Source organism: Hemitrygon akajei, chromosome 3, assembly GCF_048418815.1.
Source record: "Hemitrygon akajei chromosome 3, sHemAka1.3, whole genome shotgun sequence".
Taxonomy (NCBI): domain Eukaryota; kingdom Metazoa; phylum Chordata; class Chondrichthyes; order Myliobatiformes; family Dasyatidae; genus Hemitrygon; species Hemitrygon akajei.
The window spans coordinates 147,057,431-147,081,202 of NC_133126.1; the positions used below are offsets into that span (position 1 = coordinate 147,057,431).

At 37.3% G+C, this 23,772-nt stretch overlaps 1 protein-coding gene across 3 annotated transcripts in view; it reads right to left on the reverse strand.

The window, feature by feature from the left end:
• si (sucrase-isomaltase) overlaps positions 1–23,772 on the reverse strand; it is a 185,206-nt gene that overhangs the window by 42,488 nt on the left and 118,946 nt on the right. For all 3 annotated transcript variants that reach the window (XM_073041017.1, XM_073041016.1, XM_073041015.1), the window contains 13 exons: positions 21,625–21,793; positions 18,091–18,187; positions 16,163–16,275; positions 14,287–14,412; positions 13,139–13,270; positions 12,935–13,045; positions 12,719–12,781; positions 12,290–12,424; positions 12,110–12,194; positions 7,132–7,270; positions 5,725–5,858; positions 4,497–4,531; positions 4,268–4,384 (listed from right to left, as the gene is read on the reverse strand). In XM_073041017.1, coding sequence (XP_072897118.1) covers positions 4,268–4,384; positions 4,497–4,531; positions 5,725–5,858; positions 7,132–7,270; positions 12,110–12,194; positions 12,290–12,424; positions 12,719–12,781; positions 12,935–13,045; positions 13,139–13,270; positions 14,287–14,412; positions 16,163–16,275; positions 18,091–18,187; positions 21,625–21,793 — 1,456 coding nt within the window. The remainder of the gene's footprint in view (positions 1–4,267; positions 4,385–4,496; positions 4,532–5,724; positions 5,859–7,131; positions 7,271–12,109; positions 12,195–12,289; positions 12,425–12,718; positions 12,782–12,934; positions 13,046–13,138; positions 13,271–14,286; positions 14,413–16,162; positions 16,276–18,090; positions 18,188–21,624; positions 21,794–23,772) is intronic.

Genomic DNA, 23,772 nt, shown 5'->3' on the forward strand with positions numbered 1-23,772 from the left:
CTTGTTTGATGATAACAGCATTCAGTACCTTGAATGCCTGCTTAATGTCAGACTGGTGACTCAGACAATGATGCACATTTCTGGACTAAGTTCCATTCTTAAACTAAAAGAATAGCCAAGCTGCATAAAGACTAATGCAATGGTCTAGAATATTGCACATCATCAAATGCGTTGGCCCAGATTTCTCTAGAGATATAACAGAGAGCCTACTGACACCATTGTTACTAAAGAGAAATTTACATTGTACAGAATAGATGTATAAAATTTGAAAATTCGCCATTAGAGAGAAATATCCTGTTCTTTCTTTCTTTCATTCTCTAGCGATGCAGTGCAGAGTAGGTGCTTCTGGCCACAGTGCCCCTGTAAACCTTGACAAACCTGATTAACCCTAACCTAATCATGGGACAATTTACAATGACCGATTAATCCACCCGGTACATCTTTGGACTATGGGAGAACAACGGAGGGCCCAAAGAAAAGCCACACATTCCACAGGGATGATGTGTAGAGATTCCTTACAGAACAGTGTTAGAAATTAACTCCTATCTCTGGAGCCCCTCTGAGCTGTAATAGCATTGATCTTAGCGCTAGACTACCGTCGTTTTTTTGTAGGATGTCCTCTAGTCATTCTTGCCAATAGACTCAGCACTGAACTGAACCCAAGTTGTTAAATTGGAGTTCTTGCTCACTAGTAGAACATTGAATTTACCTGTACAAGGTGTGATTGATATATACAAGAACAGATGACTTTTAAATGACATAAAGCAATAATTATTGCTGAGCAATTTCTATAGGCTGCAAAACATTAATCAACAGATCTATTTCAGAAGGAAATTACCGTTAGATTCTGAAAAATGTGTTTTTTCTTCTGCCTTTGTTGAATTACATCTGCAGTTGCCAATCACTTTGTTTCCCATATATCTTTTAAATATAACTTGCTGTTAATACTAATTCAATAGTGCTGTAGGGAATTTTGTAAACTAATTTGGGATGTATGGTCAAATATAGCAGGTAAACTGTCAGTTCAGTAGGCAGACTATGCATTGGTGTATACAAAACCAAATTCCATCTATTTCAGGAGTGTAACTCATAAGGCAGAAGAGTAATGATTAGCACATGAGAATAACTTTGCTATCACAGAGTTAAGACAGCGGTTGGAGTGGCAACTCAAAATTCCAGAGCTTCAGATACGAGATGATTTGGGAAAGACAGGAGGAGACATAATAGAAAGAAGTGACATTATAATATTAACTATGATCACTGTAGTAATCAGGGAAGAAATCCAAGGAGGGAAGCAGAAGGGGGAGAGGGGAGAGATCAGAAACTTTGCCTCTAGGTCAACAGGGATAGAACAGCTGATAAAAAAAAACAAGGGTGTAGTGGTAATGCAATTGAAATGTTTGAGAGAAGCATTCTGGAATCTGATCACAACTCTTGAGTAGAATGGGAGCAGCTCCATGCAGCTGAATCTGCATTGGAAGGCGTCGGGGATTAATGAGATTATTATAGGCCTGTGGGTCAGTGGAGGAGAAGTTATTGAAAACATTCTGAGAAACACAAATAATTTATACTTGGCAATGTAGGACATGCAGTCAGCATGGCTTTGTTAGGGGGAGATCCTGCCCTATCAATATGAATGAATTTTTGAATGTGTAACAAAACATATTGGTGAGGGCAGTGTGGTTGATGGGGTTTATATTGTTTACACTCCCGTCAGGCTTTCAACAAGGTCCTACATGGGGGATTGGTCCAAAAGGTTCAAGTCTGTCGTATCCAACACAAATTGGACCCCAGATTAGTTTGGTAATGAAAGCAGAAGGTGATTGGTGTTTTCTTTCTTTCCTCTTTTTGTGAATGGAACCTCTTGAGCATTTGTGTACCATAGATACTGCTGCTGGAATTTTTGCTGATTATAATATGCATTTAAGATTTGGAATGCTTGAAATATGATTATAAGTTCACAGATAACATAAAAATTGCTGCTATTATAGACAGCAAGTAGGTTATTCTTAGGCTGCAGAATAATGTTGATAGATGGGGTGAGCAATGCAGTTGAAAATTAACCCTGATAAAAGTGTGGTGTTGTATTATGGGAGGATTAATAAAGGTGCAAATATACAAGAAGAGTGTCAGGGCCTTGGGGGTGGGGGGGGGGTATTGAAGATACAAGTCCAACGATCCCTGAGGGTGCACAGGTAAAGCATACAGAATACTTGTCTTCATTAGCCATGATATAGAGTATAAAAGAATGGAGAATATGGTTAAGATTTTCTTAAATAGTAATAAGTCACAATTGGAGTACTGTGTGAAATTCTTTTTGCCACCTCATTGGAAGCATGTGTCAGCACTGAAGATTGTGCCAGCAGATTCGTCAGGGTGTTGCACAGGATGAAGCATTTCAGTTATGGGGACAGACTGTACAGGCTGGGCTTGTTTTCTTTGGAGCAGAAGTGCCTGAGGTGACCTGACTGGAATATACAAAACTGAGGGGCATAGATAAGGTAGATGGTAAGAAGTTTTTCTCGCAGTTTAGTTTTATAAAAACCAGAGAGTATTGGTTTAATTAAGGGGTAGGATATTTAGTGGGAACCTGAGGAAGAATATTGTCACCCATATAGTGGTGCGACTCTGCAACATGCTGCCTGAGAGAATGGTGTAGGCAAAGACCGACAACAATACAATTGTCAAGGCTGAGAATGCTTGGGGCAATAGTTGGAAAAAGGGAAGAGAACAATTTCTCAATGATACGCATCAACATACAGAATAAAGTCTGCTTCTGTGCTATCCAACTAAATAAACTAGTAAAGGAAACACTGCTGATAAGCAGCTGAAATGACTGCAACAAGTTGTCAGTTAGATGGATGGCAATTGCTGCTCCTCTGCAAATGGAAGCAAAATTTGAACCATTATATTTTAAATGCACATGCAATTGAAATATTTTCACTATAAGATTTACTAAACTATGTTCACTGAGGATATTACAAACCGGATGAATGAAGGGAAATCAGCAAATAAAGTGTGCTCTAATTTCATGAAGGAATTCAATAAAGGTGATTTTCAAGATTCAAGATCATTTATTGTCATTCTTCAGTAAACAAATGTAAAGGAGAACAAAATGAGTGTTACTCGAGATCCAACGCAACATAAAACCATGCAATAAGTATAAAAATACAATACAAAAAAATAAACACTCAATAAATGAAAAATATAAAAGGCAATGCTATGAAACACAATGTACAAGTAAATATTATATGCACAAACTGACTGTACATTAAGTAACACGTGATAGATATAGAATGGTAGTGGGGTGAGTTAATGGGGGGGTGATGTTGATCAGCTTCATGGCTTGGGGGATTTTTGAGACTATGTGGTGCTGGTGTGGACGATGCTTCCCTGATGGGACTGCGACAAACAGTCCTTAAGCAGGATGGGTGGGATTCTTCATGAAATTGCTGGCCTGGCTTTGTGAACAGAGTTGGGTTATTTTATTACTGTGGATAAGGAAGTGACCAACTATTGAAACAAAAAAGGCTGTGGATAAATAGATCATTTTTAGTTTGGTAATCAATAATCAGTAGAGTACTGGAGATCAAGGCCAGGTTTTAATAATTTATCATCTATAAAGATGATTTGCATGAAGGGACCTAGAGTACAACTGCTAAGTTTTCTGGTGAACTGGTAACTTTATAAGATGCAAGGATGCACTGTAAAGGATAAGGATAGATAAAGTGAGTGGGAAAATTGTGAAGTTGTGGAGTATAATACAGTCAAAAGTCAGCTGAAGTACAGAGTTCTGTAATATGCATTAGTTGTATGAGATTTTAAAATCAGCTCAGAAATAGCTGGAAGACATTTTTCTCTGTGCTGTTAACATTAAAATTCAAAGGAATTCCAAATAATATTGTCCGGACTTTGTGGGAAATCAATATTGCCAGCCAATATACCTAATTGTGGAATGAAAAGTGTACTATGAGGAACAAAATAAATGAGCTTTATAATAAGGTTACAGCAAAAGTATTTAGTGAAGATAATTTTTGAAATGCAAATACACAAGAAGTGCTGATGGGTCTGTTAAAGTCCTGTTCGTTTTTCAAGCATTATTGGCAAATACTGATGGGAATTTATGTTATATCTTGTTATGTTTCTAATCTAATTGTGTCCATGTTCCTCGTTTCCCAGGTGTTTCTAATCTCCTGTTCTTAATGCAGAACAGGAGATTAGACTTCCCTTTCCAAGGTGTATTGATAATAAACAAAAGACAACTTACCATAAACCCTATTGCATTGTGATTCCTAGAATAGGGATAGAATGCTCCAAGCTGCATCCATCGTAGGCAAAGTTCATAGGTAGTGTCCTTAAAAAAGCCACATATATCAGCTCCCGTCTAAAGGTAAATGAAGAAAATACTATTGAACATGAAATTGACAAATTCCTTATAATATAATAAAAAATAGCTTATACTATATTTTGCAAAATGAGCTTTTAAGTGAACTTACATAAGAAATTCCAAATAGACTGAACTCCATCATTCCTATGATAGAAAAAGATTGTAATTACACACGTTTGGCAGAATTAAAGCTTAATGCCAGAAAACAATCTGAAACTTTTAAAATTTGTGCACAATAAACCTCCACATCTAAATCTAAACTCTCTTTCAGCAACACTAAATGGGCTTCAATCACGGAAAAAAAAGAGCTTATTTTATACAATCGAGTAACAAGTTAATTCTTCCCTTCTACTCTACTTTTGGCAATTGAAGAAACGATTCCCTCAATGACTCCATGGCCAATCTCTACCAATCACTCAGTTTCTCAGAGTACGTTCTTGGGTAGCTACAGAAGATGCAATTCTTGTCCTTCCTCTTCCCCTTCCCACAATACTGTAGAGGGAATCAAACGTTCCTTTGATGAGTCGCAATGACTTACTTACAGTTCTGCCCACTTAGTGTATTTGATGATGAATGGTGGTTTGAGATAATGCAACAGTTTGCAAGATATTTTCTGAAAAGTGCTGATGTGAATTGGCGTGACTGAATTTGAAAGGATTTAAAGGTTAGAGTGAATACTGTAGCTAAGGAAAGGGAATCATTAACAATGCAATCCTGCCTTGAAGAGCGCATTGATTTTTATAGAAACATTAGTGCTTGCTTTTGTGGAAATGATTCATCGACAACATTATCCTGGGTTTTATGTTACATCCTGTAGGTTGTTTTTTAATGCTATTTAATCCAATATAATTACATTAGAAATGGTTCAAAATAGCTCAATTAATATATAATGTAGTATGACAATGAATCTACTGAGATTGGGATGGTAGGAAACAGGATCTCTACTCTCCAATGATCATGCATTATAACTACCTTTTGTATCATTGGGATAGAAAGGAAAAAACTCTGTTGAAGCTCATGTTTGAGATGGATCCAATGAAGTGACCTCTGCCAAATGCATATATAGATGCTAGGCAAGAACAGTTTCATTACCTGTTATAATATTCCTACTTCTGGCAAATTCCCACATTTCATAGATAAACTACCTGCCTAGGTTTGCATTGTTCAAGCAATCTGCCTGCATTTTAGAGGCAACAAAGGATCAGGGTGATACACGCACAACTAGAATTCTATCAATGCACTTCTGCAGAAAGGATTTGTTCAAAAGGCACAGAAAAGGGGAAAGAAAGAAAAATAACAGTATAATTGTATTAGATGTTCTTTCAACTTCTTGTTACCAATAATTGATTTATGCATCTGGTCCCAGGCAGCTGTGTTGTCTCCAAGCCAATGCCCTGCCCATTGTCCACTTGATGGGAAAGTTGAACGAGTCACCACAATTCCTCGCTCTCCAGTTATGTTTTGCAGAGATCTATGAAACATCAAATAATTGTAATTGGAATGGTAGCAGTAAACTTTACTTTGAAAAATAAATTATTATTTATCACTCAAGAGCGATACATTTTTGAAAACCCCTATCTAGTTAGAACTTCCTATTTTGCTCAGAACATGGTGTATGTATCTGGCACTAACAATCCAGATACGTCACAACTATACCACTTCAATTAAGCCTCCTTCAGTCTACATATTGAAAGTTTCAACAAATTTCTGGTTAAACTATTCACTTGCATCAAACCTTCTTGAGTATACTTTTTCGATAGAATCTCAATTTATTATCAACATATTGTGCCAAAGGTAGGCAAAACTCTCACCACCTACACCAATTCCCAACTTCATAAGTACTAATATTGGCTCAATTCATGGTGGAGTTCAAATTCTTCATAAACAAGATCTAGTACTGAAGAGATGCTTATATGGGTCTTATTGGTAAGGTAATATCAAATTAACTCCATGGATATACAAATGTGTTTCTTATTTCAAAGAAATTAATAAGATTATTTGCACAAGGATGGCTGATATGTAAGCAATTCATATTTGAGGTAAATACTCATTTGTAGCTCTCAACTTTAATCCTCATATTTTATCGACCAGGAAATTGTTGAGTTAGAATAGATATCATCTGATTGAAATGGTGAGACAGGCTCAAGGGACCCAGTGGCCTAAGCTTGTACCTGTTTCTCATTTATTGTAACTTATTTACTTAAACACAAACCTCTTTACTTGTCATCTGGAAACACGACAGTTTAAATGAGTATTGATGCATTATCATACTCAATTTCTGTATATCATGTAGCCAAAACCTCTCTGCTGTAGAGTTATACACTATTTCATGAAACAACATTGTTTTCTGTCTTCAGTTCACTGTAACTACTGTCATTAGGTCTGAAAATACATGAGCAATTAGATATTTTGCCACTACACCAATGTAATTCATTTGCAGAGTAGTAGAAGTCCTATTTACTTCTATAAATGCTAATCTACCATCTACCATCTCTCCAATGTGTTTATTTGCATTAGAACCACCAGAATAAATTGGGTACAAAAATTCTGCCAACATGTAGTTTCCTGCGTATATAAATGTACAAACTTGCCAAATTAAACACATAATGTGATATTAATTAAATCAAACCCAGCAACTTTTCCCTCTATTCATTCCATTCTTTATTACTAGCTACACCACCTAGAATGTTTTCATAACAAGTTTCAAATTCTGAATTATTACAGGATAAACTTCTTCAACTTACTCTAATGTGGGCCTTGTTTGTGACCATCCATAGAGATTATGCACATCGTAGTGCCTTGCTGAAATATTATATGCCAGAAATTGCTCACTCTCCATGCATAAAGTTTTGTGCTGCAATCCCATGTGTCTTGACTCAAGCACTTTGAAATAAAAAATACACATGTTTAAAATAAAAGGCAACAGAAGAATGTAAAACGTAAAAATAATGAACCAAGCCTGTCCATTTCTAGAATTTTGTACCGAAAAATATTCAACAGCTTGTAATTTTTCCAGAAGGCATTCTCTTTGTTGAAAGTGTTCATTTTTTGAGTAATTTATAAATTAGCTCTTGTATAAATAATCATTGCAGTAGGTAATCATCCCTCTTTTCAAAGAGCATTAAAACATATCACAAAATCAGTTCTATAGTATCAATTTACTAAACTCATGAAGTTAGATTCACAAGATTTAGTTATTTTTAAGGGAGATGCTCTCTGTTATGCTTTGCCTGTGTGATTCTAGCCTTTTCATTAAAGGACAGATACTTAAAACTGTATAAAAATTTACCTTGGACAAAAACCAACATAGATATAGAGAGAGATAAGCAAAACAATAGGTTGATAGCAAGCTTTGTAATTGTATCATCTGCTAATTATAACAGCAGTATTATTAGAATAAATTTTACACTTGTATACCAGGTTCTCCTACATACGTAATCAAGATGATCAACATTAGAAACGAGAATACATGCCACACATCGCGAGGAGACACTGTATTGCGCACAGTGAGAGGGAGACTTCAAAAGAAGCGAGGGGGGGGCAGTCACAACATCCTGCATGACTCATACCACTGGGAGATGCTGGATCATGCATAATTAGGCACTTGGCAAAGGGCAATAAAGAGATTAGGGCAGAGAGGCCATTGTGGAAACAGCAAATGTGTGAGTGGAATAGTGTTAGTGTGGGGAGTTAAAGCTTTGGCTTAGAGAGGGTTCAGTGTAGAGAGGTGAAGGCTATATGTAGATTTTTCATTTAATTTTCTTTCTTTTTTTTAATTGCACACTTGGAGCAGGGAGCTGCCAGGCAGGGTAGTGGAATGCTCCTTCTTGCAGGATGTGGGAAGGTAGGGAGATGTTCAATATCCCTGATCACGACACCTGTAAGAAAAGAATCCAGTTGCAGCTTCTTGCAGACAGTGGTAAGAAACTGGAGCTGGAGCTGGATCAACTCTGAATCATTCAACAGGCAACACAGGGAAAGTGCAGGACTCAGGTAACTGGGTGACTGTCGGGGGGGGGGGGGGGTGAAGGGGATAGGCAGTCAGTGCAGGGTGCCCCTGTGGCCATTCACCTCAACTATAGACGTACTGCTTTGGATACTGTTGGGGTGGAGGGGTTAGGGATTACCTAGCAGAGGAAAAGCACAGGGGTCAGCAGTGAGTTGGCTCTGTGTCTCAGAAGGGAAGGGAGCAGAAGAGGTGAGCTGTGGAGATAGGAGATTCAATTGTGAGGGAAGCAGATAGGAGGTTCTATGGACAAGAGTGAGATTCACCGACGTTATGTTGCTGCACTGGTACAAGGGTCAGGGACATCTTGAATACAGTCCACAGCATCCTTACTGTAAGTCGGGCTATGAATAGCCAGAGGCCATGGTCCACATTAGCACCAATGACATGGTTGGAAGAGTAACCAGGCCCTGCAAAATGAGTTCAGGAGTTAGGTGATAAGTTAAAGGGCAGAACCTGCAAGGTAGTGATCTCAGAATTGCAACTGCCGGCATATGTTAGTGAGGCCAGAAACAGGAAGATAATACAGTTTAGTACATTGCTACAGAGTTGGTGTAGGAAGGAAGGCTTCAGATTTCCGAATCGATGGGCTCTCTTCCAGGGAAAGTCGGATCTGTATAGATGGGATGGTTTGGAGCTGAACTGTAGGAAGACTAATTTCCTTATTGGAAGCTTTGCTAGTTTAAGGGGTTTAAACTAGAGTTGCAGGGGTATTGGCAGCAGATACTGGAATGGTTGCGAGGAAAGATATTGTTAACCTACATACAAAGTCAGGAATTGGAAGGTTGCGCACTGTGGGACTAATGTTCTCATTTGCATAGATTTCAATACAAAGAGTATTGTAGGAAAGGCAGATGAGCTTATGACATTGTAACCATAAGTGAAACTTGGTTGCAGGAGGGGCAGGATGAGCAGCTCAAAATTCCTGGCTTCCATTGTTTTAGACATGATAGAGCAAGAAGGATTAAAGGGGGAGGGGTAGCATAATCAGGGAAAACGCCATGGCAGTGCTCAGTTAGTACAGACTGCACTGTTCATCCACTGAGGCTATATGTGTGGAACTGAGGAATAAGAAAGGTATGACCACATTAATGGGATAATATTATAGACTACCCAATAGTCAGTGGGATTTAAAGGAGCAAATCTCTAGAGAGGTCACAGACTGTTGCAAGACACATAAGGTTGTGATAATAGATGATTTTAACTTTCCACATATTTACTGGGACTCCTATACTGTCAGTGGTTGGATTGGATAGAGTTTGTCAAATGTGTTCAGTAAAGTTTCCTTAATCAATATAAAGAAGACTCAACCAGACAGAGTGATACTAAACCTCTTATTAGGGAAGAACCAGTATAGGTGACAGAAGTTTATGTAGGGAAATGCTAGTTTTAAGATAAGTACAGAGAAGCACATGTCTGATCCTTGGATTGAGATTTTAAATTGGAGGAAGGCCAATTTTGATAGTATCAGAAAGGATCTGGCAAGTGTGGATGGGGGCAGGTCGTTTTCTGGCAACTGTGTACTTGATAAGTGGCAGGACTTCAAAAGTGAAATTTTGAGAGCACAGACTTTGTGTGTTCTTGTTGGAATAAAAGGCAAGAATAACAGATTTAAGGAATCTTGGTTTTCAAGAGATATTGAGACCCTGGTTAAAAAGGAGGTGAAGAGCAGGTGTTGGCAGGAAGTAACAAATGAGATACTTGAACAGTATAGGAAATGCAAGAAAACATTTAAGAAGGAAATTAGGAGGGTTAAAAGAAGGCATGAGATTGCTCTAGCAAACAAGGTGAAGGAGAATCCCAAGGGCTTCAACATCTATAATAAGAGCAAAAGCATAGCAAGGAACAAAATTGGTCCATTGAAGATCAGAGTGGTCATTCTTTCATAGAACCAAAAGAGAGCTGGGACTTCTTAAATGGATTTTTTTGCAACTGTATTTACTCAGCAGATGGAAACAGAGTTTATAGAATTGAGGCAAAACAGCAATGACTGTATGCAGATTAAAGAGGAGGTGGTGTTCGCTGTCTTATGGCAAATTAGAGTGGATAAATCCCTAAGACCTCACAAGGTGCTACCTCAGACATTGCGGAGGCTAGTGCAAAAATTGCAGGGGCCCTAGAAGAGATATTTAAAAAGTTCTTAGCCATGGGTGAGGTGCTGGATGATTGGAGGATAGCTAATGTTATTTATTGTTCAAGAAAGTCTCTAAGAGTAAGATGGGAAATTATAGGCTGGTGAGTCTGACGTCAGCAATGTGTAAGGTAAAGGAATATATTCTAAGGGACTGGATATACAAGTATGGTATTTGGACAGATAGGGAGTGATTAAGGGAAGTCACCATGGCTTTGTGTATGGTATCATAGGTCATGTCTAACAAATCTTATAGAGTTCTTTAAGGAAGTTACCAGAAAAGTTAATGAAGGCAAGGCAGTGGATGATATCGACGTAGACTTTAACAAGGCCTTTGACAAGGTCCAGCGTTGGTCAAGAATGTTCACTCACTTGGCATTCAGGATGAGATTGTAAATTGGATTAGACATTGGCTTTGCTAGAGAGTGGTAGTAGATGATTGCTTCTCTGACTAGAGGCCTGTATCTAGTGGTGTACTGTAGATATTGGTGCTGGCTCTCTTGCTTGTCATCTATGTCCATGATGTGGATGATAATGTGATAAACAAGACCACAAAATTTCCAGATGACACCAACTTTTGGACAGTGAGGAAGGCTATCAGAGCTCATAGTGGGATTTGGGCTTGCTGGAAAAATGGGCTGAGAAATGCAAGATGGAATTTAATGCAGACAAGTGTGAGGTGTATTTTGGGAGGACAAACCAGGGTAGATCTTCTACTGTGAGCAGTAGGACACTGAGGAATATGATATAACCAAGGGATCTGGCAATACAGATTCATAATTCCTTGAAAGAGCTATCATTGGTTGCTAAGGTCATAAAAAGAACTTTTGGCACACTGGCCTTCATAAATCAAAGTACAGTTGTCTCTTGCTATCTGCGAGGGATTGGTTCCAGGAACCCCCGCGGATACCAAAATCCGTGGATTCTCAAGTCCCTTATATAAAATGGCATAGTATTTGCATATAACCTACGCACATCCTCCTGTATACCTTAAAACATCTCTAGATTACTTATAATACCTAATACAATGTAAATACTATGTAAATAGCCATTATACTGTATGGTTTATGGAATAATGACAAGAAAAAAAGTCTGTACATGTTCAGTACAGACACAAACATTGCGATCCACGATCCCCGATTGATATCCGCGATCAGCCTTAAGCATGATAACAGTCTGGCTGTCACAAGATGGCTTAAAGAAAAATGTAAGTGCCATTAACACTACATATATATATAAAATTTGCACTGACCTTAATTTAAGCCTGCTCCTACACTATTATACGTTACACAATGGTTTTTATTATAGAGTTCTTTAAAATAACTGTATTAAAAATGCAGATCAATCTGAGACTGCTGTACATCAATTAATGTTCATTGGTTCATCATTTGAACATTTACTGCCAAATATTCATCAAATCTGAGAAGATAATTTGGTTCTCAGAGTTATACTAACTGCAGGTGAGCTACTTTCTTTTTAAATGACAAAACAACTTGCAGGGTATTCATCTCAAACTTCCAATGACTCTTTTGCATTCATTTGCAGAGATACTTTTCAAGAATTCATTGATTGAAAACGTCCTAACCTGGCATATAGGGTGGTTTGTTCAATTTTGTATCCTGACAGCCATTAACGGATCCATGAACAAAGCTTGCTGGTTCATTCATATCCTAAAAAGAAAGAGCCACAGAGGAACACTAATTTATTTTAGCATTAATTTAAAATTAGACTTGTTGGTAAACGAAAATAGAAACTGAGCACTCACAATCCAAAGCCCATCAAACTTCACACTTTTACTTGGATCAGCTGGGTTGGAGTAATAGTTCTTAATTGCTGTATGCCACCATTCTGCGGTTGTGTTGCGGAAAAAGTCTGGGAAAGCAGTAAACGACCGATAATGCTGCAAGAACATGAAACCATAATTTCAGAATAAACATGAAAAGTTATAATTACAATAAGCATTTATCTTCAAGAACTGTTCAATGACTTCCGGTTTTATTTTCAATGTTCTCTTGTATGCTAAAACTCCAGTACAAAATAATCTTAACCATTTGAGTTTACTTGTCAATAGAAACACATGACAAACCACTTATCTTTATACAAGTATTAAACTTATATATTTCAGCTAGAAGTGTTGATACATTTGAAAAAGCAAACTGAATCATATGTGTAACATTTGATAAATCTGGCTTACTTCTACTTGATAGTCCCAGTCCTTTGATGAATCCACTGTTATATTTGGAAAATCTGGCCACACCTGCAACATGTATTCAATGCAACTGGTGAATAGTGACTTTCAATTATGCCAGACAAACATAATTAATAAAATTGCCTTCAACTGCTGTAACTGAAATCACCTCAAAACATTGCTATATTTTAGATAATTTTCAAAATTGAAAATGCTGATTACCTTCCCCCACACAATTTCAGAGCTATTTTTCCATTTAATGAATACATCTTTGTCGAGTCCACTTGTAAATGCCTCGTAGTGTTGGGTTTCGTTTCCTGAAATTGCTGGATCCTTAATGTTTAAGAGAGAAGTTATATTTGAGTTTACATTAATCCAATTAAAATTATAATTGAAGATAAAAGAAAGGACATATCAAAGACGTACCAAAATAATGATAGTTCTCATCCCTTCACTTCTCATTTGATTGAACAAATCTGGCAAACGCTGGAAATCATCCACATCAAGGGTGAAGTCCAGCTGTCTCTCCATGTAATCAATGTCCACATATTGAACATCCTTCAACCAAAAATTTAAAATTATGAGATATATGTTTATCTAGGACTGATAGCAGGAAACTAGAGATCTAAAACCAGTAGGAGTAGATTCAAGGTGAGGGATCTAGAGGACTAGAGGAAAAAGATGTAGGGTTAGAGGGAGAACATTTTCATTAGTGAATAATGACAATTAAGAATTCACTGCATGAAAAAGTGACGGAGGCAGATATTCCCCAGATTAATAATTGAAATACCAAAGTGTAAAAAGCAACTGATCAAGTAGTGGTAAACATGATTAGTTTACTTAATGATGTGGGTGCTTTTGCAAAGGTGCAGAAGAGGTCCACTTGGAAGTTGCCTAGATTGGAGTGAGTTAGCTGGAAAAACTTAGGTTGTCTTCTTTTATTAGAAGCTGAGGACGTCTCGGTAGAGGTATGTAAAATTATGAGGCATGGAAAGGATTCCTCAGGCTGGAAATTTCAAATACTATGAAACAAAGCTTTAGGATGAGAAGGGCAAAAAAAAGGGCAAAAAAAGAAGGGTCTCAGCCCGAAACGATGACATTTCTTCTTCCTATAGATGCTTCCTGGCCTGCTGTGTTCCACCAGCATTTTGTGTGTGTTGGATGAGAGGGGGGATGTTTAAAGGTGATTTGTGAGGCAAGCCTCTTTTTAAAATACAGATATTGGTAGGTGAATGGAATAACCTGCTAGTGGAGGTGGTAGAAGCAGACATGATAATGGCATGCTGGAGGGATACAGACTGGTAGCAGGTAGATGGGATTAGCTTAGATTATATCATAATTGGCACAGCATGGTGGCACGAAGGGTCTGTCCCTGCATTATACTATTTTCTTGTTGCCATGGTGTTGGTGCACCAAAGAGCTTGTATTGCATCAATATACAGTATGTACAAAACCAATTCCCATAGGGACAAAATGAGACATAATGATATTCTTCACTATCTGATCCTCCACTATATTTGATTTTAAAAATTATTTGTTATTAGATCACTGTAAGTACATCGGGAAAAACTTACATAAGGTATCTTTGCTTTCTTCATGTCTCTGTACAACTCAGCTATTTCATTTGTATTCTTATACCCATATCGACATAACTGGAAGCCCAGTGACCAATAAGGTGGCATGACTGGACGTCCAATAAGCTGGAAAGAACAGAAGTAAGTTAAATATTCAGTTTGTTCTCAAAACTGACAAGATTTCTTTTTAATCATGTTGTTCTCTTTCACTTTTCAAAGTCATTCAGATATACTTTGGTTCAAAATGTAGAACTTTCTGTGAGGGATTCTTCTCCAGCCCATTAAGTCTTTGTCAGCTCTGAGAAATTCCATTCTCCTATTTATTTCCCTGTAACCTGTTTGCTCTCACATGCTCATTCCTTCACTCCAATTTCATACAACACAGCTATCACTCCGATAATTTGCAGTAGCACCAAACCTACCAACCCGCACTCTGCGATTAGGAAAAACTCACACACCCAGAGGAAACTTGCATGGTCACAGGGAGCATGTGCAAATTCCATCCCAACAGCATCGGCAGTTAACATCAACACCTGCATCTGGAAACTGAGGCAGTAGCTCTACCTGTCACTGTCGCTCATTACTAGTCTGATGCAGGAATACCGATCTCTGCCACACTTTTTGACTATATTAGCTGTTTAAAGAGCTTTTTGGTGCTGGTGAGTTGGCATTTGTGTTTTTATGACAGTTTGTTGATTTGGCCGTTGGCCAATAACTAAAACTAGATTTGGAAATCTTTCTCCTGGCACATACAGTATATTTGAACTGGCCAGTATTACTTGCATATTACTTCAGTTATGGAAACTGCCAATCACAACTTCAACAAAAATAAACAAAGGAATTGAAGACATTCCCCCTTGGTTGACGTTTACCCAGCAATAATTTTTTCATGGTTGATGAATCCTGTACGTATTATGTAAACTTCATCAGACTACAGTCAAGAGGAAATTCCTTGGTAGTTATTTCACATCTGGTGTTAGGAAACAGAAGGTTCAGAATTTAGGGATCTTTATTCAGCTAGATGGCATTTCCTAACTTTTCAATTTTATGTATCATACATGCCCACCAGTCTGGAATTTGGTGCATAATAAGGACATGTGAGAATTGGCCCATCTTTACCCACACATTGTGGTGAGGTTTGGGAGTCCTGTCTGAGTAAGCAAACAGCTGCTTAACAAATTACTAAAATGCTTGCCTTACAAATTCACCCTCCTACATCAATCTATAACATTCAATTCAATCTGGATGCAGTAACCGAGTGGATTTGCAGCTGGACTAATTATTAATCCAGATCTAAAGGTCTTGTGACAAGAGTTGAAATTTTGCCACAGTATCTGGGGAATCAATACTCAATTAAATATATTTGTAAAAAAATCAAAATATGATGCAACTACCCAGTGTTCTATAAGGCCATTTACCATTTAAGGAAATAAATCTGATATAAGTTGGAGTCAGTGTTACTCTAGACCTACTATATAGCAATGCGATAAACTTTTAATGTTCTCCTGAAGCTGCCAATAAAGCCTCTTGACTGAGAGTAATTAGGATCAGTAATGGATGCTTGTTTTATCAATGACACTATAATCCCATGAATATATTTGTTGAGACCTCATACTATGTACCTTTGTATTTGCTATATAGTATCATAGAAGTATCATTACACTGAAGTCCATTTAACCATTGCATCCATGCAGTTAGTATAATTAAATTCTATTTTGCATGTACATCACATTTAGGTTCATCACATCATATACCGGGTACTTCATCAATTTTCGGGTTATATACTGTGCCATCATTCCTTCTAGATGATTCATAACCTCCCCACTCGGAATACTCCCTGGTTATTCAATTACCACTAAGGAAAATAGATACTTACTGATGTGTACTGTTGGACTACTTCTTCTGGACTGGAGCCAAGAATCATATAAAAATCTAGGATTCCTCCTATAGTACGATATGTCAGAGCAGGGTCTGGATGAAGTGTTACATCTGAAGGAAAGTGATATATTTGCACAATCAGCTCAGAAATATGGAGAGAGCTAAAAGTGGCATTGGCTATAAAGAACAGTACCCTGCATCATCTGTCCAAGTAAATCTTTGTTTAAAACAAAAGCAAAATGTTGTAGATTGAAACATAGAAATTCTACAGCAGAATACAGGCCCTTCAACACACAATCCTGTGCCGAACATGTATTTACTTTAGAAATTACCTAGAGTTACCCATAGCCCTCTATTTTTCTAAGCTCCATGTACCTATCCAAGAGTCTCTTAAAAGACCCTATTGTATCCGCCTGCACCACTGTCGCCGACAACCCATTCCACGCACTCACCACACTCTGCGTAAAAAAACTTACCCCTGACATCTCCTCTGTACTTATTTCCAAACTAAAAACCGTGCCCTCTCGTGTTAGCCACTTCAGCTCTGGAAAAAAGCCTCTGACTATCGACACAATCAATGCCTCTCATCATCTTATACACCTCTATCAGGTCACCTCTCAACCTCCGTCAGTCCAAAGAGAAAAGGCCAAGTTCACTCAACCTATTCTCATAAGGCATGCTCCCCAACATCCTTGTAAATCTCCTCTGCACCCTTTCTATAGTTTCCACATCATTCCTGAAAGGAAGCTCCTCAGGTTTATGTTAGTGAAACCCTGAGTTTCTCAGACCTCTATAAACTGAGCATACTGTGCGTGATGTGGTCTACTCCTTACAGGGAAGATAAAATGCAGATTGATTGGTTAATTTGCAAAACAACTCCACTAAGTACGAAGTGCAATCCTGAGCTTTTGGGTGTTTGTCACTTTATAACTCCTCCAGCTCTAACTTCTGGATGAAGGCAAAGATCTGAAACTCATACATCATCTCTCCCAGCCCCAATCGCCAATCACAATCCCCAACCCACATGAGGCCGACATTCAGATTCTCTGCCTGTCCTCATCCAAGACTCTATTCCACCAGTCCTCAAGCTGTCCAGCCAGCTTCTGTTTCACTCTACAGTTCTTGATTCTCAGGATGGTCCTTCACATGCCTCAGAACCAAAATAGTCTCTGGTAGATAGTTTTATGATCCAAGGGATTTTTAGGCTAGTAAATACTGGTGAAATAATTCCAGAGATTTGTTTTCACGCTTTTTGGCTAAAGTACTGTTTATTGTTTAACCTGTGTTAGGCGAATACTTGATTTTACCATTTTAATATCACAGTTGATTTAGAGTAGCAAACCAAATTTCTTAAATTCATTTAATAGAATATGTCACTGCCCCATTACTCTGTTTTAACTTTTCACAGAGCAAGTTTACTTCTAATCAAGTGAAACTTCTGTATTTTGATCTTTAACATTCTGATTATCATCAGCTGTAATTCTTTGTATCTTAGTTTATTTATTAGTTTGTGGCAATTAACTTTGATATTTGTATTGACTATACTGAAAGCCATAAAAATTGGAATCTTGTGCATTAAAGCAGAATCAAAGTCCGCATGGACCTTGAGATGACAACATGAATATGTGAAGCAAGCTAAATTGGTGTGCAATTAATTATTTATTGATCTTGGTTATCCTTAGTGTTATGTATTTATAGCACAGAAATTAATTTAGTAAAATGTGCTTCATCTTGTGCTGTGAGGATCATAAGCAATTTTCAAAGAATGGGAAAGCTTTCAGAATAATACATGTAAACTCAATTCATTGATATTCTTAGCATATTTCAGTAGAATTGTATTGCTGTTTGGATTTTGATGCAAACATGAAGCTTGCAAAAATTAGACATTCTTTAATTAAAGGAAACTGCAAAAACAGATTAACTCACCCATTGCATTGCTGTTCAACAGAAGTACACCATGTGCTTTGAAGTCCTCTTCAAGACCCATATAAAAAGGATGGACCCCATAGCAATTCATTTTATACTGTGAAAATATATTAAAGAGAAGATTTGAAGAAAGACTTCACTTTCTAACCAGTGGTCACACAAAACACATTGGTTAGAAATTTGTTCATGGTGATATTTTTTTCTGACATAAAGATCAATAACCCGAATCATTGATTCCATTTAACTCTCTTAGCAGATGCTGCCTGGCTCTACTGAGTAGTTCTGTCTGTTGTTACCTTTCAGACACATATTAAATTATTAAAGTGGCAAGCAAGATGCAAATGCACATTTCTAACTGAAATTGCCCTGCTACCATTGTGGTGGGAAGAAATGGATATATGCACAGGGCTCTTACTGGAAACTGGAATAACACCCCTGTGCATTTATGAATAACATTGGGCTGTTTTGAGCCAGACTCGTGTTGAATCAGACACTGCACCAGCATGATCTCACTGAATAATGGAGCAGATGTGGGGATTTGTTGCCTAATTCCTGTGAGGCAAACGGTATCCACCTGGAGCTAAAATGTAGTTTATCAAATTTACCTACCAGAATGCACAGCCAGGAGGAATAGAAGTGCGTATTTGGGACCAAAAGCACAAACTAATGCTTAGACCTACCTCCCAACTGCATCTTTTTCCTCTGCCACACAGCAGTCCTTGATCTTCTAACCCACAGCCATAAGTCCTCTCCTAGGCTCTCAGCATCTGAATCCCTCAATTCCTAAGATATAACTTACTCACTCCCAGGTCTCCTAAGAGTACTTGAGGATCACCATAACACAAGCAGCAAACAGTATTAACTGAGATTCCTCTGTCTTCAACACAGAAACTTTCTGCAATCCACATGCTCCTGAAAACAACTTTTCATCCGAGCTCTTCGAGAGTACAGTTGAATAGTTCACTTAAACATATTCCCATCACATTCTGAACAAGTTATCGTCTATTCCTTAGCACTTTACACTTATTTCAATTTTTACTACTCTGATTAAACTGATTTATCAAATAATTTATTTGTAATTGGGAAAGATGTAGAATTGGCTCTGTAAAATCCACATATCTCATGGTGTCAGATAATGATTCTGTGAAGTGCCCTCAGGCACTCAATAACAACAATATCTTGATGTATTAAGGGTAAGTTGGCTGTATTCTCTAATCAGAGACAATCAATAGTATATCATAGATGAAGTTTTCTTCTTCCCCAGTCATCATGCTGTTACATAACATTAATGTTTTTATTCTATATTATTTATTTAAATAAGCCATTTACATTTTGACAGAAAATTCAATTCAGTGGAAGTTCCTTTTCTCTTTAGTAAATACATTATAACTGTCCAGTTGGGATAACCAAAGTGCAGAGAGTATGAGATTCTATTGCAGAATGAAGCTATTTGAGCTCTACATTTGAATCACATGCTCAATGCACATAATGGCTCATCCCTTACTGCCTTCCTGTGACCTGAGAAGAATTTAGATGGCTGCTATTTAAAACAAGAAAGTAACTTCACAATCTCAAAGGGACATTTCCAATAACACCAAATCTAGATTCATTTAAAGTGTTTTCACGAGTGTGCGGAGGTGGAAGGTAAGTAGATGTTTCCTAATGTCAATGTGTTGCTGATTTGTGATAAGATTCAATATTTCTTCTGCAGTATATAACATCAACAGGAAGATAATCTTATCACTGCTTCAAGAAACAAACTTTCCACAGTTTTTTTCAATTTTTTTTATTCCTCTTATATTTGTTTTCCATTTAAATATTTCTGCATTTTCAAGGTCTTCAAAATTTATCATTGCATTTAATTCATCCTCGACAGATATACTGATCTGTGTTTCTTTTCTAGCATGAACTACATTTGTTATCTGACTTCACTTTAAAACGTCCTCACAGCAGTCACCTTGATCACAGGATATGGAAGAGTCTAATATTACTGCTCTCTCATAAGAATGTAATATGAAATAAAGAAGTTTAACATGTAAAATACACATTTTATATTCATGACATAATACTTCTGGTCTATGACTATGCAAGATGGAAAAGGGTTGTTACAAGAATATACTTGAACTTTGAAAAAATAGCTAATGAAGATAAATTACTAAATAATACTAAGCTGCAGTTTATTCTTTATTACTTCTATTGCCTTTGTTGCCATAAGATAAAAGGGCAGGTTTTATTAGCAGAACAGTATCTTGAATGGGCAGAAAACTACTGAAAACAATTTTAAGATTGTTGGCCATATAAACTGAATAGTTAACAAATCAATATGATCTTTCTTTGATGAACAGATTTGGGCTTTCTTCTTTTTTCAGCTCGGAAGAGATTGAGTTAGAAAACACTAGCGCAGTGCAAGGCAGGGAAGAACATGTTTGTTTTATAAAAGGAACTGAGACAGCCGACTTCCATCATATTCAAGGCCCAAGGTATTGTGCCATACTGAACTGACTTTGTGCAACCGATCACTAAAAAAACTACCTTACTTTTGTTAGCCCATCCAGAGAATTTGGATATAGAAATAACAGGGAATAGGGCAGTGCAGAATTATGGGGAGGGGGGGGGGGGGAGGAAGAAGGACAATACAGCCTGGAGTCAAGACAAAAACATCGGAATGAAGCCCTGGTGGAAGGAGGCATTGGAGGTCAAGCATTGAGTAATGGAGAGCTGTCAGTGACTCGGTATTTACACATAAATAGGGCTGTAAGTGAGTGAGGGGTGGGTGTCAGATACACCATCAGAAGACCACAACAGCCAAATTATCTCATTAAGTTTTACTGGATTTGTAATATATTGTGTTTAGCTTGCTTTCGTTAAAATTCTGAATGTCCTCCTAAGCATTTATTTACTAACTGTTTCTAGTCTTAAATCAAATCAAGTTTAATTATCATTCAAACCATACAAGGATACAGTCAAATGAGACAGTGTTCCTCTGGGGCCAAGGTGCATAACGTACACTCAAATTAGCAAGAGAAAAAAAAAGACATCATTATGCAAGAGAACACACGTATAGTCCAAGTCCCTGAGCAACATACAAAATTATTGCAATAAATGCAATTATTGCCAATAAATAGCAATTTATGTCAAGTCAAGAAAAGTCTGTATCCAGTTCCAGGAAGTGGATCTAAAAGTTCTAATCATAGCTCTGACACAAAGGGGTTTTGAATCAAAACAAACTTGTTTCTCATGTAAAATGCTGCATTCTACCGTCAAGAAAAGAACTTTTGTATCAGTCATTTGCTTCATGGTTTTGCAGACAGTGGTCCTGGATGGAAGAGATAAGGTGTTACAGTAAATCAAATCTCTGTGATTTATACGTGGTTGGGTTCTGTTATTCTTCACTGCAAAACTTCCAGCAATTGGAATCACTTTGACTTATAACACTGAATCCAAGGTTTGATGTGTAGCTAGGCTAATTCAATTTTTCACAGCAATTGATGTTAGTAATAAAAGAGAAGCAAGGATATAACATTGTGAACTTACACCAGGTGGCTGATCTTTGCTGAACATTCCCCACGTATTCCAGTTCAGATCATGTTTGAAACTCCTATGTTCTGTTTCTCCAAATCCATATATATACTTTGAAGGGAGCTTAGTTGTCAATTGAATGAATTGATCGGTAAATGTGAAGCCAGCAACTTGAGAGTCCCAGCTGTTAAAAAATTAAACAAATATATTCTTAGGATTTCAAATCTAATTTAATGAATGACATTTTGAAATTAATTAGTTGTACTTCAAACAAAATTAACCTGGTTGCCAAACTAATTTAAACTACTAATCAAAATATTTAATTTGTTATTGTGTATGAACTCTTATCCTTATAGAAGGGACAGAAGTGGAGAGAGTGAGAAATTTCAAGTTCCTGGCTGTCAATATCTCTGAGGAGCTAACCTGGTCCCAGAATATTGATGCAGCTATAATGAAGGAAAGACAGTGGCTATATTTCTTTAGGAGTTTGAGGATATTTGGAATGTCATCTAATTCACTCAAAAGTTTCTACAGTTGTCCCACAAAAGGCATTCTGACAGGCTGTATCACCAGTATGGAGGGAGGGCAGAGAGGGCTACTGCACACGATTGTGCAGTACTGCCACACACACACACACACACACACACACACACACACACACACACACACACACACACACACACACACACACACACACACACACACACACACACACACACACACACACACACACACACACACTAATTCACAGTTTTTCCCCTACATTGTCACATATTGCATTGCACTGTTGCAAAGTTTATAAATTTTAAAACACATGCAGATGACCTTAAACCTGGTTTTCTGATTTTGATCTAGGTACGGGTACAGCAATGAAGATGATGGAGAATGCAATAGAATAATATATTTAGATGGTAAATACATTTGGTATATATAATATGGAAAATAGAAATTAGTTACTTAAAATGTATTGCATTAGATTGTAGGTTATTTTTTCTGTGCAGAATTCAACAGCAGGCTACCTCATTGACCTTGTTGTTTACTAGAAAATAAACTATACCAACTACAGCTCGAATCTTTATATCGTTATTTGTGGCGAGTTTATTTGAGGAGTGCTTTGAATCTGAATTGTCACTTTTAAAGAATTATGTAATGAATGCATTTGAAACATCTTATCCTATTTTACTGACAATTTTGGAATAACAATTTAGAATAGATAATGAATTTATGAAAACAGAAAGAATAGAGAAGACAGTGAGCAAGTGTCACTAGGAGCTAATCCTATCACAATGGCACCCGGCAGATTGGAAGTACACTTTCAGAATGAGCATCATTTTAAAATAAAATTCTTTTTCTATGTACTTTGTGAGGGAGAAGCAGAGGCCACAAAGTCTCTTGAGCAGAAAGAAAACAAATCTGAATTTGATCTATTAGACCAGTACCATTGTGAGTCATTGAATGCACACACATGCAACTTGGGTGAGAATTAAGATTCATCTTTGGAAGGGTGCAGAGCTATTGGGGGAATAACGTAACTCAGTCTACATATAACAAATATACAGAGGAGGTTTCAGCAGCAAATGTTGAGTTAAGCTCAGAGTCTGAATTGAACAATGTTAGAAAGGTGGAAAAAGGTGGTCTTTGTGATAGGCAGAAGGACAGGTTATTCCAAAAGAATACTGGATTACATGGAGTTTGGTTTAATTTGAGACAGTAGTTAGCAAACCAACAGAGGACATATATGATCAGAAGTGACATTAGTAGAATAGGTTTTATTTGACCACTCCTTACCTCCAAAATTCAATGTAATTTTATTTTCAAGATACGTATATGTCACCATATACTACCCTAGATTAATTTTCTTGTGGGCATTCACAGTAGATACAAATAAACACAATAGAATCAATGACAAACTGTGCGAATACCAAAAATCCCAAATTACCCAAATTATTGAAGTAATAAGTAATACTGAGAACATGTGCTGTAAAGTCTTTGAAAGTGAGTCCATGGGTTGTAGAATCAATTCAGAATCGAGGTGAGTGAAGTTATCCACACTGATTCAGGAGCCTGTTGGTAATAATTGTTCCTGAACGTGGTGGTGTGGGACCCGAGGATCCTGTATCCCCTTCCCCATGGGAGCAGTGAAAAGAGAGTATGGCCTGGATA